Here is a 14481-nt window from a genome sequence, read left to right as displayed (position 1 = left end):
TAACCCTAACTAACCCTAACTAACCTAACTAACCTAACCTAACTAACCTAACTAACCCTAACTAACCCTAACTAACCCTAACCTAACCTCAACCAAATCATGGTTGAGACACCCCTACACAGTGGGAGTCCTGGAAGGCCACATTCATGATGTGAGATGGTCAACCAAATCATGGTTGAGACACCGCTACACAGTGGGAGTCCTGGAAGGCCACATTCATGATGTGAGATGGTCAACCAAATCATGGTTGAGACACCCCTACACAGCGGGAGTCCTGGAAGGCCACATTTTGAATAATGAAGGGTGTATATAGTGGTGAAAAGTCAATCCTAGCAATCCTAGGAGGCCCCATAACCTAACTAACCGCGACTTCACGACAGTGGTTCTGTGAAAACCAGGAAAGCCCGACTACACTGTCACGAAGGTGTACCGACCAATTGCCCTGCTGAATATGACCTGCAAACTCTTAATGGCAGTAGTCACCAACCAAATTATGTACCTCCTAGAACATCAAAATCTACTCCCCAGCACTCACTTTGGTGGTTGCCCCGGAAGGTCCACAACTGACTCACTACACCTCCTTGAAGCGACCATCAAGGATGCATGGCAGCAAGGGAAAGTTGTTTCAGCATTGTTCCTAGATAGAGAGCGCATTCCCAAATGCAGTTACTGACTGCCTCCTGCATAACATGAGGTCATGGAGCCTACCTGAATCCCTTGTAGGTTTCACCAAATGCAACTCAAATTTGACAGCCACCTTTCAGATTGGATTCAGATTAAGAATGGCATTGGTCAAGGGGACCTGCTGTCTATGATTTTATATATCATATATGACTCTGACTTAGTAGATATAGTGGCAGGACACCACAAGAAAGAATGAACCTTAGCCTTCGTCGACGATACAGCCTTTATTGCCATAGGTTCATCATTCAGAGAAATGCACACTATCCTCAAGCATATGCTCGAAAGGCCTGGAGGAGGATACAATTGGGCTAGAGACCATAACTCAAAATTTGAGACTTCAAAATTTGCCTTAGTGGATATCTTGATGAATGCAGCAAAAGAGCATCCACCCCTCATAACCCATAATACTACAATCACTCCCTCCGCTACTCACAAATTCTTGGGGGTCACTGGAATACCACTATCACTGATGTGTCAATTATATTTAACAGTAGCCCTTCCAAAGATGTTGTATGCAGTAGACCTTTGGCTTTGTCCTCTCTTTGTAGGAACTTAAGATGTAGCTCAATGCGGCTCGATAGGGATGATGAATCACTTACAGAGGATTCAGCATACAGCAGCCCTAAGTATTACAGGAGCCATGTGCACCAAACTTCTCCCTCTCAAACATCATGCACAAAATCTATGCTATCAGGCTGCCATTTGCTTAGCAGCACCCCCCGTCTCATCCCCTCCATGGACCAGTGCATCAAGAAGCTGAGCAGAGTCACCTATGAAATGCGGAGCTATGCTGCTATCGCGCCAGGGCATGCCAAACATGTCTACTGGTAGTTCCTCCATGTCCTATGGTGCGAAATGGCTGCGTGCAAAGGTGGGGTGAGGTGTGGGAAAGTTGCACACTATAAGCGCAAAAGTGCAAGGGTGATACAAGCGAAAATGTGAAGGTGCAAGATGTGAAACAAGCAAAAACGCAGATAGCAGACTTGTCAACTGTTCCCCTCGCAGTGGGCTCCAGTTGAAGGTGAATCTACTCAGCTCCTGGTCAAATGGTAAATCCAAGGGAAGGACACAAGAAGCTGATATAGTGGTCTAGTGTGATGCCTAGGGTGCTATACTTGCAGGGACGAGCGTGTTTGATCTAAGGGGAAGCAAGGAAGACAAATCCACAGTCGTGTGGCAGCTGTGCAAAGCGAGCGATGTGTGCACAAAGTGCGTGAACGCGAAATGTGAAATAGCGAAAATGCGAAATGCAATAAGCAAGGGCTCAATGAATGACTACTAAAGGACTGCTAATAACCTCTGACTCTAGCTATGGACATGATAGGGAAACTCCAATAAGGTAAGGTGAGGTGTGGTGTAATGTAGTAAAGAGTGAAAAATGCGGACCTATATATGTGTCTTGCTGAGTGAGCCGAGTGTGAGATAATGGATGTAATAAAGTATGTAAGTCAGGGTCCATGCTCTAATATGGTGCCATATTGACTAAAATGCAAAAATACATACCAGTGAGACTTGCTGGACAGTGGATGGATACTCCTGGATGATAGAGCGATGAAAGCGCGGGAAAGTCGCATGAGGACCATGTGCATGGGAAAGTGTCGCCTAATATAGAAATAGCTGGGAAAAGGCTAGGGAATAATGTTGCAAGTTGGTGCTGTGAACCCAAGTGATATGAACTGAATTATGACACATTGTAAGCCTGTAGTAGTGCGAATCTCTACACCATCTGAGGAAAAATGTTAAGTACATATGAAAGGGAAAGGAAAGATCCACCTTAGGGCAAACAACCCAATCACCCAAAGCTTCTGCATTACCATCTTCACCTCTGGCAGCCTCCTCCTCCAGTGGAGTGACCTCTTCCTCAACAATCTTCTTCATTGCCTCCTCATTTTCCAATCTCTTCCGTTTTTCCTCCACAGTTTTCTCTTTGGCCTACTCAGCGGTCTCCTCCTTCATGAGCCAAATCACCTCCTGGACCTTTGGGAAGGCGGAGACACAAGTATCTCCCCTTCACAGTGATTTTGCCAGACATCGGAAGAAGGACACCCTTTTCCTCGGCTTCCCACTGGCAAGAAGAGAAGTTTTCCTAGAAAAGGAAGTCAGAATCACCGAAAGAGCCCAAAAGAAATAGAGTACTTATGAAAAACTTTGTCCAATCACAGCACCAGACTTCCTTGTCAGGAAAGAGAGTCACATCATCTGGAACAATGGCTGTGTTCTGGTCAAAAGGTTGAGTCAGTGAAGATAAGGTGAACAAAGGGGTTGATGGATGTCACAGCAGACTTTAGGAATTATGGGAGCATAGCGTGAATAGCCTTCTGCATCTGAAGGGTCACACATAAAATATTATTACAATTATTAATATAGTATAGCTATAGGAAAGTCACACCTGCTGATCCATTGTCAAATTGTATATTAAATACCTTCTGATGACACCCAACACCATGATAATTGGCATTGATCAACAAATCCATTGCTCAATCCAATTCATTCTCTCCTCTGCCTTAATACCCTCTCTAATTGTTATGACTTGGATGGTATCTGTCGGCGACACTCAAACAGAGCATGTGTTGTCAACGGTCGAGGACATCCTTGGGCTTGCCCAAGGTTAGGGGTCTTACTTGGCGAGTTTCGGCAAGTAAGATTTGACGCCTATGTCCAAATCGGGTAGCTTACGTCAAGCGGGTGCTAGACGATGAGCTGTATCTGCCAAGGCTTATGACACCCAAAGGTTAATCGTAAGATCGTCGTTAATTAGAAGGACAGAAGTCTGACTAGTTAACAGGGGCTTTGCTCGTCGACGAAGTCGATGAGTAAAGATCGAGACTATAGGCTTATCCGCAAAGAGCAGATAAGAAGATAGAATATAGACTGCTGGCTAGGCAGAAAGGATCACTCTGGTGAGAGTAGGAGGTCAAGAACCAAGTAGATTCAAGTTAGGGAATACAGTACATGGTAGCGAGTTTATATAGAGGACAGGAGACGTATTAGTGGGTGATAACTCGTACTACCAAGAGAGGCAAACAGTAAAGGGTGTAACCATAAAAGGAAAGCACGTTCGCGTTGAGACACGGGCGAGGCAGAACGTGCTAAATAAGAAAGTGAGTCACAGGTCGAAATAAGAAGTGAAACGCGCAGGGGCACGATCGTGCAGCTGCGGATCTAAGTATAAGTCGCATGTGCGACTGCACACTGAGTCAGAGATCAAGAAAGGGAAAAGGGCAAAGGGGATGCGTCGTGCATCATATCATAGGTTACTGTCCGGACGGTAAGGGCAAGGGGACTGTCCACAGGATCAGTCAGGTGGAGGAATGGAGCATGGGTATGCTTCGTCAGCAAAAGGATCCGGCCAAATGTACTGGCTCTGCTGGAGCGACAGGTAGAGGGCGAAAGGGAATGCGAGAATGACAAAAATGACGAGGGTGAGGTCGGGGTAAGGGTATGACGCGAGGGCTGATATGAGGAGGATGAGGAGAAAAATGGTAGGGGCCCAAGCATCTAGATGTTCTTGTAACACTAATGTGCCTGCTGGTGGTCTCATTAATTCCTTCAACTGTACCTCAGTAACTATAATCATAGGTATGTTTGCTGCTGAGCCACTACTAGTAGCCTGGGCACTATCTTTTCCTTCTGGGTGTGCAATATCAATAGCAGTTGAACTGTTAATCACATGGCATTTGGCTTCTGCATGATCTTCCGGTGCATCTGTTGCTTCCTTTTTACGCTCCTGATATGCACATTTTTGACATATCTCAAAATGTGCAAAATGGACCCCCTTTGTTTCGCACATTTTTGACATTTCTGAAAATGTGTAAAATGACCACCCCCTGTTTTACACACTTTGAGAAATAGGCGAATGGGGAAAATGACCACCCCCTGTTTCGCACATTTTGAGAAATGCCAGAAATGTGCAAATGGACCACCCCTTGTTTTGCACATTTTTGACATTTCTCAAAATGTGCAAAATGGACACCCTTTGTTTTGCACATTTTTGACATTTCTCAAAATGTGCAAAATGGACCACCCCTTGTTTTGCACATTTTTGACATTTCTCAAAATGTGCAAAATGGACCACCCCTTGTTTTGCACATTTTTGACATTTCTCAAAATGTGCAAAATGGACCACCCCTTGTTTTGCACATTTTTGACATTTCTCAAAATGTGTAAAATGACCACCCTTTGTTTCGCACATTTTGAGAAATGCCAGAAATGTGCAAATGGACCACCCCTTGTTTTGCACATTTTTGACATTTCTCAAAATGTGCAAAAGTGACACCCTTTGTTTCGCACATTTTTGACATTTCTCAAAATGTGCAAAATGGACCACCCCTTGTTTTGCACATTTTTGACATTTCTCAAAATGTGCAAAATGGACCACCCTTTGTTTTGCACATTTTTGACATTTCTCAAAATGTGCAAAATGGACCACCCCTTGTTTCGCACATTTTTGACATTTCTCAAAATGTGCAAAATGACCACCCTTTGTTTTGCACATTTTTGACATTTCTCAAAATGTGCAAAATGGACACCCTTTGTTTCACACATTTTTGACCTATCTCAAAATGTGTAAAATGGATACCACTTGGTTTGCACATTTTGAGAAATGCCAGAAATGTGTGAAATTGCACATGTGAGTTAGGCATAACCTTGGGCTAACCCCATCCTATTTAACAAAATGTGCTTAGAAATTCCTTTTATCGTGCCCATCTCCTCCCGCATCTCATTGAAGGTGCGTATGTGTTCCTCGCTCAGGTTCTTCAACTCTTTGATCTTGACGCGTTTCTTCTCGAGTGTCCTGTACTCATCTGTTAATGTTTGATGGTATTGTCGAAGTGCTGCAAGTCGATGCTGTCCCGAGGCCACTATGATAGGGTTCATGTCGACGAGCTCCAACTCTGGTACATTCTGTGGGCTGCTAAAATCAAAGGGAAGTGTTTCCGCATTGTTGACGCGGTCGATCTCAATGATGAGTGGAATAGCGTTCATTTCTCTCATGGACACGATCCCATGGCGCTTGAACGATAGTATTAACTTGTGCGTTTCAGCGTCGTTTTCAGGCCGGTCGTTGTAGACCCCGAACTTTAGACGCTCGCCCATCGCCAACATATTGATCCATGCGACACCGACCTTGCTCTTTATCACCTCGGTGTCCAGACGTTCGATTTCCTTCCCAGCATCGTGCTTGGGAGCGACTGCCTCCACCGGTCTGGTGTCAAGGTGAAAGCTTGATCCTCCTCCTTCCTGTTACACCCATTGATCATCAGTTTGTGTTGTTAATTCTAGGTATACCCATTGTACACTTACATTTGCTGCTTCAGATTTCTTTCCTTTCCCTTTGCGCGACGCTTTGGGGGGCATGTCGATATGTATTTTCAGTCCTGATCTTTAATCGATGTGATGGTAAGTGTCTAACAATTGATTTTATCGCTATCCGGCTCCTTTTCTAATAACCCTGGACCCTTTGCCCCATGCACGCTACGCCGTCGCCTCATGTTCTTACTTATGCCTCATGTTCTTAGTACTTTGAGTTTCAGCGATGGTCATGTGATTCAATCACGTGACGATTATTATCTCTCTGTCTGTATTTATCGTTGTAATCTTAGTATATATCTTAGTATACATAGTGAATTTATATTATAATTTACATTAGTCCTGTGATATCGCTCGTATAGTAGATCTATATATATACCTACCGTAGTACAATTAAATAACATGCCTGCATAACTCGTATGAAATATTTTCAACTACAACAATTCGTCCCCCCGTCCAGACCGTTCCAACGGCGGCCATATTGACTACAAATATATTTGTATTTGTATATTTGTATGTGTTTTATATGTAATCCATTGTATACGACGCCGTTCAGACGGTACTATCGGCGGCCTAAGTGATCTGTCGAATGAATAGTAATATACAAGATAAGTTATATTATAGAGATATACATAGAGGTAAATATACGCTTGTGAGTGAGTCCAATGGGTCTAAAATACCTTATATATATGGTTTTTTAGACATAGATAACGGAAATCCCGCATGATCACAAGTCATTAATATGTTTTGGGACCCTTGGGGGTAACAAAACCACATATTGTACCTAACCCATTTACAAATATCCTCTATAATTAAGTTTTAATTTTGCAAATAAGGGCGGCCAAGAAAAGTGTGAATTTACTGATGCCTGACCAAAAAATTACAGGTCGTGCAATGGCCCGACCAATTGTTTGGACATCTACCTGGCACAACTGGAGAACTCTGGCACTAAACGAATGGCTTGATGCGACCGTCAATCACCCTAGTCTTTGAGGTACTAGACCACCCGGGGCCCAGGATACCGTGGATACCAAGCTCTGCTACGTAGGTGCGGAGCTATTCATGGTACGCCCCATCACAATCAATAAGTTTAGCCGGCCGCTCGAATGCTGTCCTCAATATTCACGCCCCGATCATGTTGGGTTCTCTCAGAGATAAGAGGGTGTGTGACGTATGTGCAAGAGAACACTGTTTCTTCGATTATCGAACAAACGCAGATGGATTCGGCAGTCGATATCGCAGCGGTCATGAGGCTGCAGCAATTAACCGTGCGTCGTTTTCTTGACACGAAAGTAAGATAACACTCCATTGTTCCACCAGTACCTATACAGTACGTGCTTGTTAAAATGCTTCTTCCTCGTTCTAATGTGACAGCTCAGTGTCGATTACAATGTTCTGGGTAGGCTTATCCCAACTCTTCCGAATCCCGTCCGCTGTTAAGCTCGTTTATCCAGATTTATGAATATGCTTGTTCCTTTGACGAAGAGGTACCAACTCGTGTCATTACACACCTCGGGTTGAAAATTAAACACTGTTCAATTCGAAGTGGGAATTTCTACGTCGGTCGCGCTGGACAAAAGTAAAAGCCCTTTACATCATCACACGATATCTGCCCTTTTGTCTCATCGCTCTGTACCTATGTCGTGCGTTGATGGGTTTCAACAAAAATTTCCTAATAATAAACTGACATGTTATATTTTATATTTCAGTGAACCTTATCCCGAGCGAAAACCCCAATGTACGTGGATATACAACAGACTTCAAGTAACGCTCACTGCATGATTTTGTTGGAGATGTCGGATATTGATCAACATTTACTCATGTACGTGCATAATACACTTCCCTGTCGAGCGCTACTCTTTCCTCCCATAGTTTTTAGCCAGATATCACTCACTTGCTCTGAAAGTATTTCTTCTTCTTACTCATCACGCTCGTATTACTGATGCTATTCAAGGTTTTTTTGCGCTCTGAACATACGCGCTCGGGAATAACAATAGGATCGTACTTGTGGGCCTGTTGTCCACCGCTTTTGTGAGTCCCATACCTTCAACGCACCCAATTTCATGGTTGATGAATCAGTCAGGCTATGGTCGTAACATCCGTTGGCACTCGTTTTGCCATTATTGCCACCTCATATAGTTTGTTATCTCACCTCAACGGACTATCGTTTACACATATTCACCCCACTTTCACAGTTACAACTAGCGCGATACCAGACGTCCCAGGCTGCTCCTGGAGTACGAAAGGTGTCTCATACTTGATGTTGTTTATTTTTTTGTTTGTGTTTCAACTAGGTGTGTGGCTAGGAGCTGGAACGATAAATTGCACACACGCTGACTGACGCTTGCCCCAGGACTGGTATCCCTCACACTCATACGTGTCATACAAAGCTGGAGGTCGGCCAAGGGCGATCTGTACGCCATCTTTGTGAAGCATAACTTATTCTACTATGCATGTGGTTTCAGTGAGTCTGGACTTTAGGCATGTTTCCGTAATCATCGGTGATGTTTACTATTCCGAAAGTTTTCTCTGTCGTAAATCTCATCATGCCAGTGCTATTCCCCAATGTGCCTAAACCTCCTGTTACCCTTCAATACGATCGAGTCGTTGATGTTCCGCACACAAAGTCCGCATACTACATCGTCCTGGAAGAGTATGCGCCTCTTACATCTGCTGCGAATTCCTATGCTGATAACACTCCAAAACACCTACAGCCTTCAGGTGTGTATCCTTCGCATCCTTGCCACGCGCATGCATCTCCATCTCTGGCATACCCACCAGCACATGCATGACTCTGACGCCCTTATATGTACTTCTATGTTCGATTTGTCACCTACAGACAGTACGGTGTAATGTCAGGTTGTGTGGCTTATTCGTCATTGGAGGAGTAAGGTCTGAATTACTAGATGACTGGCGGGTCGGACGCACAACGCATTTTTGTAACATACACGATAATCATGATGATAAACGAAATGATAGAGAAAAGTGTGATAAAGGTGGCCCTGCAGACGCAATGCGAGACAGTCACCTGGGCCAGAAGCCTGCAGATAATGCATTACGGCGTTCGTCATTGTTTATGCAATACTTATAGCCACCCTACATCAATTTCATTATGATAAATTCTGGATCATTTATACGGCGACCCAGGCAAACTCTGGTATTGAATTCATAAATTCGCCCTGACATTCGCCAGGCATCACCATTTTCCCAATCCCATCTACAGATCACAAAGGTCGAGACGTTGCTATGCATAGGTATAAAAGCCAGCCCACTTCTTACAGTGGCAACTCACCTAAGAGTTATCATTCGGAATCAGATCCTTTATCATCCTGTACAGAAAATGCGTTTCTCCATCCTTGCCGTTATTGTTGCTTTAACAGCATCTGTGTCTGTCACTGGCACTGCATGCAGTTACCTAAACGAGAAATGTACCATCACCAAGGATTGCTGCGGTAACTTTTTTACCTGTAAAAATAACGTGAGTATGATCATTTGTTTGATTCGAGACCATAGCTCACCCTTTGTGATACTCATAGATCTGCCATTACATCAGTGATGAGTAGTTGCAACCGGGTTCACTGGCACATCGCAAAAGTGAGTTATATCCCTCGCATTCACGATACCATGGTTCATAACGTTCATAGTTGATAGCACAACATGTAGTTCGTTGCTGAGTCGATCAATGTTCTATGTACTACCGGGCTTAGATACTAAACCCCACCTCGTTATGTAAGCAACGAAAGTTCAATCCTACTGTGACATAAGCACAGGACTTTCCTTGCCGCCGGCATCTATCAATAGACCAGTATCAGGTTGTCGCCAGACTAAGCTCCCAAAGGCCCTGAGATATTCATATTTATTCGTAGGAATTACTCAAAGCCCCTCGACTTAGACCGGAGACACCGATACAGTGGAATGTCTAACAGGCTTGACAACGTGGGAGCCTCAGGTGCGGTGACCCGGGAGCACCCCTGCGTCATCCATAAACTCGTGCCATGGCGCCCTGCCATTCGTCAGGCATCACCATTTTGCCAATCCCATCTACAGATCACAAAGGTTTGGACGCTGCTATGCATAGGTATAAAAGCCAGCCTGTTTCTGACCGTGGCCACTCACCTAAGAGTTATCATTCGAGATCAGATCCTTTATCATCCTGTACAGAAAATGCGCTTCTCCATCCTTGCCGCTATTGTTGCTTTAACAGCATCTGTATCTGTCAGCGCATGCAGTCAGCCAATGCAGCCGTGCACAACCCGTTTGGATTGCTGCAGTAATGTTCTTAATTGTGTGGATGTGAGCATGGATCATTTGTTTGATTCAACACCATATCTCACCATTTGTAATACTTATAGGGATTCTGCTCATACGACCTTGAAGAGTAGCTGGAACCTGGGTCACTGGCTCATCGCAACAGTGAGTTATATCCCTACCTTCGCATTCATCATACCATGGTTTGTAGTTGATAGCACAACATGTAGTTCGTTGCTGAGTCGACCAAGGTTCTATGCAGGGTTGAATGAGGCTTAAATACGGAACGAATCCGAACGATGCCCCAAAAGTAGACTGGGTGAAAGATGTTGGTTTGATTCCACTGACTCGGATGCTAAAAAAGATACATTGTACGATTCACGGCCATCTAGATGATATAGATATAAGAGAGAGAACGCCCATCGCTCTTCGTCCTTGCTAGCATCCTGGTAAAACTGAAACCCATACATCAGTGGACCGGGGGACAGAATAAAAGGAAATATAAAGCACTTTAAGGACGTTTTTGGAAGAATGCTATTAATGAAGAGACGTTAAGACATAGCCGGAGCATCACGAAGGAATGCATCTTGTGTATCTGTCGAGATCTCGAATTTTGTCAGGTGGGCCCATATGGGTGCGAATGAAGACTCGGGATAGCTCTGATATGACTGGGAATGATGAGTTCCTGAAGTGCTACAAGATCTTGGAATACAATTTCAGGTTGCTCCACTCGTTGAAAATCGATATCGAGAGAAGAAATTTGATGGATAAGACTGGGGAAGGCTTCGGACTCCAGTCATCTAGTGCTGGTCTTGGCAATAGGTCGTCAGTCGTTCAAACGGGCAAAAACATTTGAACAGAGTGAGATTCGAACTCACGCCCCCGAAGAGACCAGATTCCGTGCTCATCTGATGAGCTGGTACTCCTTAGTCTGGCGCCTTGGACCGCTCGGCCATCTGTCCTTGTTGCACTGCTCGCCGTGAACATATTGATCCGCGTCTGTCTATACGTGGCGTGTACATAAGATTTGTTTGGCAACGTTTATTTTCGAATGTCTCGGACAACAGACACAAATAAGTCCTTTTGGTAACTTCTGCAGTGGGGTTCTTCCAAGTTATGCAACTCAAAGGCGTTGGATTAGCACGTGCATATCCATCCAGGTCTTGTGCTGGCTGTCGTGCTCGTTCTTTTGTAACTTTACATCCACGGTGCTCTGCAATCCATGCCGGACATACTCTGAACCAACCGCTAAATGAACACACAAATGCGCTAGTCAGCTTCCCAGCTGAAAATCACGATCTTAATCCTCATGGACCTTTGAATAATCTTACACTCGCAGTCAAGGACAACATATGCACAATGCACTTACCAACAACATGCTCGTCAGCCATACTTCGCCGTATGTCCAACAGCGTGCCTCGTTTCTGTTCTAACTCTATTACAGACTTCATTTCACCATTTGACGCGACGGCGGTTCAACTTCTAAAGGCGGGAGGCGCAGATATTATTGGAAAGGCTAACTGCGATGAATTTGGAATGGGGCAAGTCTTACCACTGTGTTGCGCAGTTTGCCACTAAAACTCGTCTACTCAGGTCCTTGAATCTGAACAGCATCCATGGTCCCGTGGTAAATCCGTATCATTCTCCAAATGAAAAATTCATACCTTGGGCCGAGCGCGAACGAAGATCGGCGGGTGGAAGCTCTGGCGGAAGTGCTGCAGCCGTTGCAGCTGGTATGTGTGATGCGTGAGTTGCCGAGTCATCGAAGTAGCATAGCACTCATTGGGAGACAGTGCACTAGGTACAGATACAGGTGGCTCAGTTCGTCTTCCTGCGTCATACTGCGGTATCACGGGCTTGAAACCCTCGTATGGCCTCATCAGCAGGTCCGTGATTTTATAAATTATATTTTCAGAAACTTATGGACGGCAGATGGGGTGTGGTTTCTTTTGCTGATAGCCTTGACTGTGTCGGTGTGCTTGGAAAGTCCATCAACACAGTGAAGGCGGTATTTGGTGAACATGACAGCAATGATCGAGAGCACCTGAATTGACAGTTCGAGCAGCCTCGATCTCATCATATGATCCAAAGGATCCTACCGCAGCCACACCTCGTACAAGAGAGAGAGCAAGAGATTCTGCAGCATCATTGTTATCAACTCTGGATATGAACCGGTCTCACCCTGACCTCTCGTCACTTCGGATTGGGATACCACAAGTCCGTCTCGGCTCTCGGTTCGTTTGACATGCTCACAGTTTGAGATAGGAGTATTTTCCTCATGAACTTGACACCACTATCGTGACCGCAGTCCGCAATGTTCTAGAGCGACTGTTGTCCCTTGGAGCTCAATTGATTCCCGTCTCTCTTCCATCGACACCATATGCATTGAGTGCATACTACGTCATAGCAACCGCAGAAGCGTCAAGTAATTTAGCGCGATATGACGGGGTTCAATATGGTTGGGGATGATATCCAAAACTCTGCTCCTCATCAACTGACCCTGTCCAGGTACTCGTTCCCCTCTGCTTCCTGGCGCAGATAAATCCAAAGCAGGCAATGTGTACGCACATGCACGCTCAGCAGGTTTTGGAGCGGAGGTACAGAAACGCATCCTCCTTGGCACTTATGCACTCACAGCTGAGTACGTGTATCTTGTTCTTCTGTTAAGCATTGACTCAAACTATTGGTCACAGTGCATTCGACAATTACTTTCTTCAAGCTCAGCGCGTCCGGCAGCGAATCAAGGCCGACTTCGACTCTGTTTATCGCATCTCCAATGCTCAACTATCCAATCCCTCGACAAATCCTGATGGTGTAGATATTCTCTTGCATCCTTCTGCGATTCGTACCGCACCTCGATTAGACTCAGATGCAGTCTCTGGTCTGGGTCCATATCTGCAGGACGTTATGACTGTTCCCGCTTCTCTGGCCGGCTTACCAGCAGTGAGTGTCCCTGCCGGGTTAGCCGCCGACGGTTGGCCTGTTGGTGTCAGTGTCGTTGGACAGTGGGGCTCTGACGAGCTAGTGATGTGCATTGGCGAGGTGATCGAGCGGATATCAGATAAAAATGATGGTGATTTGGGCTAGTGGCTCATGCACTTTTCGGGCTCGATGCTGCACAGATGATCTGGCTGGTCGATCCGAGTGCATATACCCCTTTGCTAATAGATAAATGACATCTTCAGCAGAAGCAGAAATATGAGTACATTCATTTTGAAGACCAAAAATTCCATGAAATGAAGCAGAGGTCACCTTGTTAGTGAACAAAGAAAGATGTATGGACGACTATGAACGCGCAACAGGATCGGTTAACCCCGCGGAAGCAGTCCGAACCGGAGGTAAGCGAGTTTCAAACATTCAGGCCTACAGGGTCCTTGTCGTTCACGACATACATACTAGTATTACTACATACAGTCACATCAGTTGCTCCTTTAGATGACAAAATGAAGAAATATAAAATTATGTAAAACAAATGGTCTGGTACTCTGACAGAGCAGGTTTTTAATATTTATCTGCTTTACAGTCGAAACTCCAGACACGACGTGGAGTCCGCTGATTGGGCAATTTATACTGATTCTCATTGTAGTTCATTATCGGCGTCAAGGACTAAGTTGGCTGCTATGTAGACGTTCCGAATAATTTGAGCTTGTCATTTGGTGCAAGTGTGGTCGGCAGTTCACGGATTTCCAGTAGAGATACAACAAGAAATGGATTGGTATACATACACTCAATTTACATATGCTTGGAAACACCATATGTTAAATAAATACTACGACGGATCCTCGACCAAATTTCTCCTCCCTGCAGACCACTTGCCATGTATGTCTCTACACAGTACTGCTAGTCGTTACATGTACATTCTCCTGGAAGACAATCGAATTTATGCTAGTTTCTGCGTCAGAGTCAGCCACGAGTTTCGCGTGATATTCTCGAACGCTTAGGATCAGGCGTGGTCCCAGCACAAACATCTGCACGCCCAATAAAATTTGAAGAGCGCCATCGAGTGTCGGAACTCCAGTAGAATATGAATTCTGCAGAAACGGCGGGCAATGATCACACGTAGATGTCAGCGACAGGTCAGCGTACAGAGATTACTGGAGAGCTAACAGCATACTGGAAGCAAGAGACACAAACAAAGCTAGCACGCGCAAAACTTTAGCAGAAAACTATAATCACAATTACATGACAAGATCACCTTGAAAAATAAAGCACCTGAGATTGTATCAGCACTCTGAAACA

The 14481-nt window shown here is 44.9% G+C and overlaps 7 protein-coding genes and 1 non-coding gene across 8 annotated transcripts; 5 read left to right on the top strand and 3 right to left on the bottom strand.

The window, feature by feature from the left end:
• Positions 1-5319: 5319 nt before the first annotated feature.
• On the bottom strand, positions 5320-6042 carry EDB93DRAFT_1255046 (uncharacterized protein; the record flags this gene model as incomplete). Its single annotated transcript, XM_041453722.1, has 2 exons — positions 5320-5925; positions 5989-6042. The coding sequence occupies 2 exons, from the start codon at positions 6040-6042 to the stop codon at positions 5320-5322; spliced, it is 660 nt and encodes a 219-aa protein (XP_041303002.1).
• Positions 6043-7035: 993 nt separating this feature from the next.
• On the top strand, positions 7036-7895 carry EDB93DRAFT_892696 (uncharacterized protein). The gene is made up of 7 exons (XM_041457843.1): positions 7036-7059; positions 7147-7262; positions 7315-7324; positions 7374-7393; positions 7449-7481; positions 7541-7637; positions 7704-7895. Exons 2-7 carry the CDS (start codon positions 7212-7214, stop codon positions 7760-7762), a joined length of 270 nt encoding a protein of 89 aa, XP_041303001.1. The 5' UTR covers positions 7036-7059; positions 7147-7211; the 3' UTR covers positions 7763-7895.
• Positions 7896-8201: 306 nt separating this feature from the next.
• Positions 8202-8977, top strand: EDB93DRAFT_1175465 (uncharacterized protein). The gene is made up of 5 exons (XM_041450484.1): positions 8202-8288; positions 8348-8458; positions 8518-8561; positions 8622-8647; positions 8709-8977. The coding sequence occupies exons 1-5, from the start codon at positions 8255-8257 to the stop codon at positions 8845-8847; spliced, it is 354 nt and encodes a 117-aa protein (XP_041303000.1). The 5' UTR covers positions 8202-8254; the 3' UTR covers positions 8848-8977.
• Positions 8978-9305: 328 nt separating this feature from the next.
• On the top strand, positions 9306-9668 carry EDB93DRAFT_1175459 (uncharacterized protein; the record flags this gene model as incomplete). The annotated part of the gene is made up of 2 exons (XM_041450483.1): positions 9306-9459; positions 9513-9668. Coding segments are annotated over exons 1-2 (251 nt in total), but the record flags the coding sequence as incomplete, so codon positions are not given.
• On the top strand, positions 9651-10374 carry EDB93DRAFT_1175458 (uncharacterized protein; the record flags this gene model as incomplete). The annotated part of the gene is made up of 2 exons (XM_041450482.1): positions 9651-10287; positions 10347-10374. A coding segment is annotated over one exon (269 nt), but the record flags the coding sequence as incomplete, so codon positions are not given.
• On the bottom strand, positions 10111-10828 carry EDB93DRAFT_1175452 (uncharacterized protein; the record flags this gene model as incomplete). The annotated part of the gene is made up of 5 exons (XM_041450481.1): positions 10111-10287; positions 10347-10395; positions 10467-10496; positions 10531-10751; positions 10793-10828. The coding sequence occupies 4 exons, from the start codon at positions 10826-10828 to the stop codon at positions 10389-10391; spliced, it is 294 nt and encodes a 97-aa protein (XP_041302997.1). The 3' UTR covers positions 10111-10287; positions 10347-10388.
• A 267-nt stretch (positions 10829-11095) lies between these two features.
• Positions 11096-11204, bottom strand: EDB93DRAFT_t100. Its single transcript has one exon. It is a non-coding gene; the product is annotated as a tRNA-Leu (tRNA).
• A 129-nt stretch (positions 11205-11333) lies between these two features.
• On the top strand, positions 11334-13667 carry EDB93DRAFT_1175446 (amidase signature domain-containing protein). The gene is made up of 9 exons (XM_041450480.1): positions 11334-11641; positions 11687-11783; positions 11836-11988; positions 12036-12128; positions 12175-12257; positions 12308-12459; positions 12508-12700; positions 12751-12883; positions 12936-13667. Exons 1-9 carry the CDS (start codon positions 11359-11361, stop codon positions 13327-13329), a joined length of 1581 nt encoding a protein of 526 aa, XP_041302996.1. The 5' UTR covers positions 11334-11358; the 3' UTR covers positions 13330-13667.
• The last annotated feature ends 814 nt before the right edge of the window (positions 13668-14481 follow it).

Source organism: Suillus bovinus, assembly GCF_016758785.1.
Source record: "Suillus bovinus strain UH-Sbo-P2 chromosome Unknown EDB93scaffold_84, whole genome shotgun sequence".
Taxonomy (NCBI): Eukaryota; Fungi; Basidiomycota; class Agaricomycetes; order Boletales; family Suillaceae; genus Suillus; species Suillus bovinus.
The sequence above is the reverse complement of the archived record's forward strand: the minus strand, read 5'-3'. Positions and strand labels throughout refer to the sequence as shown.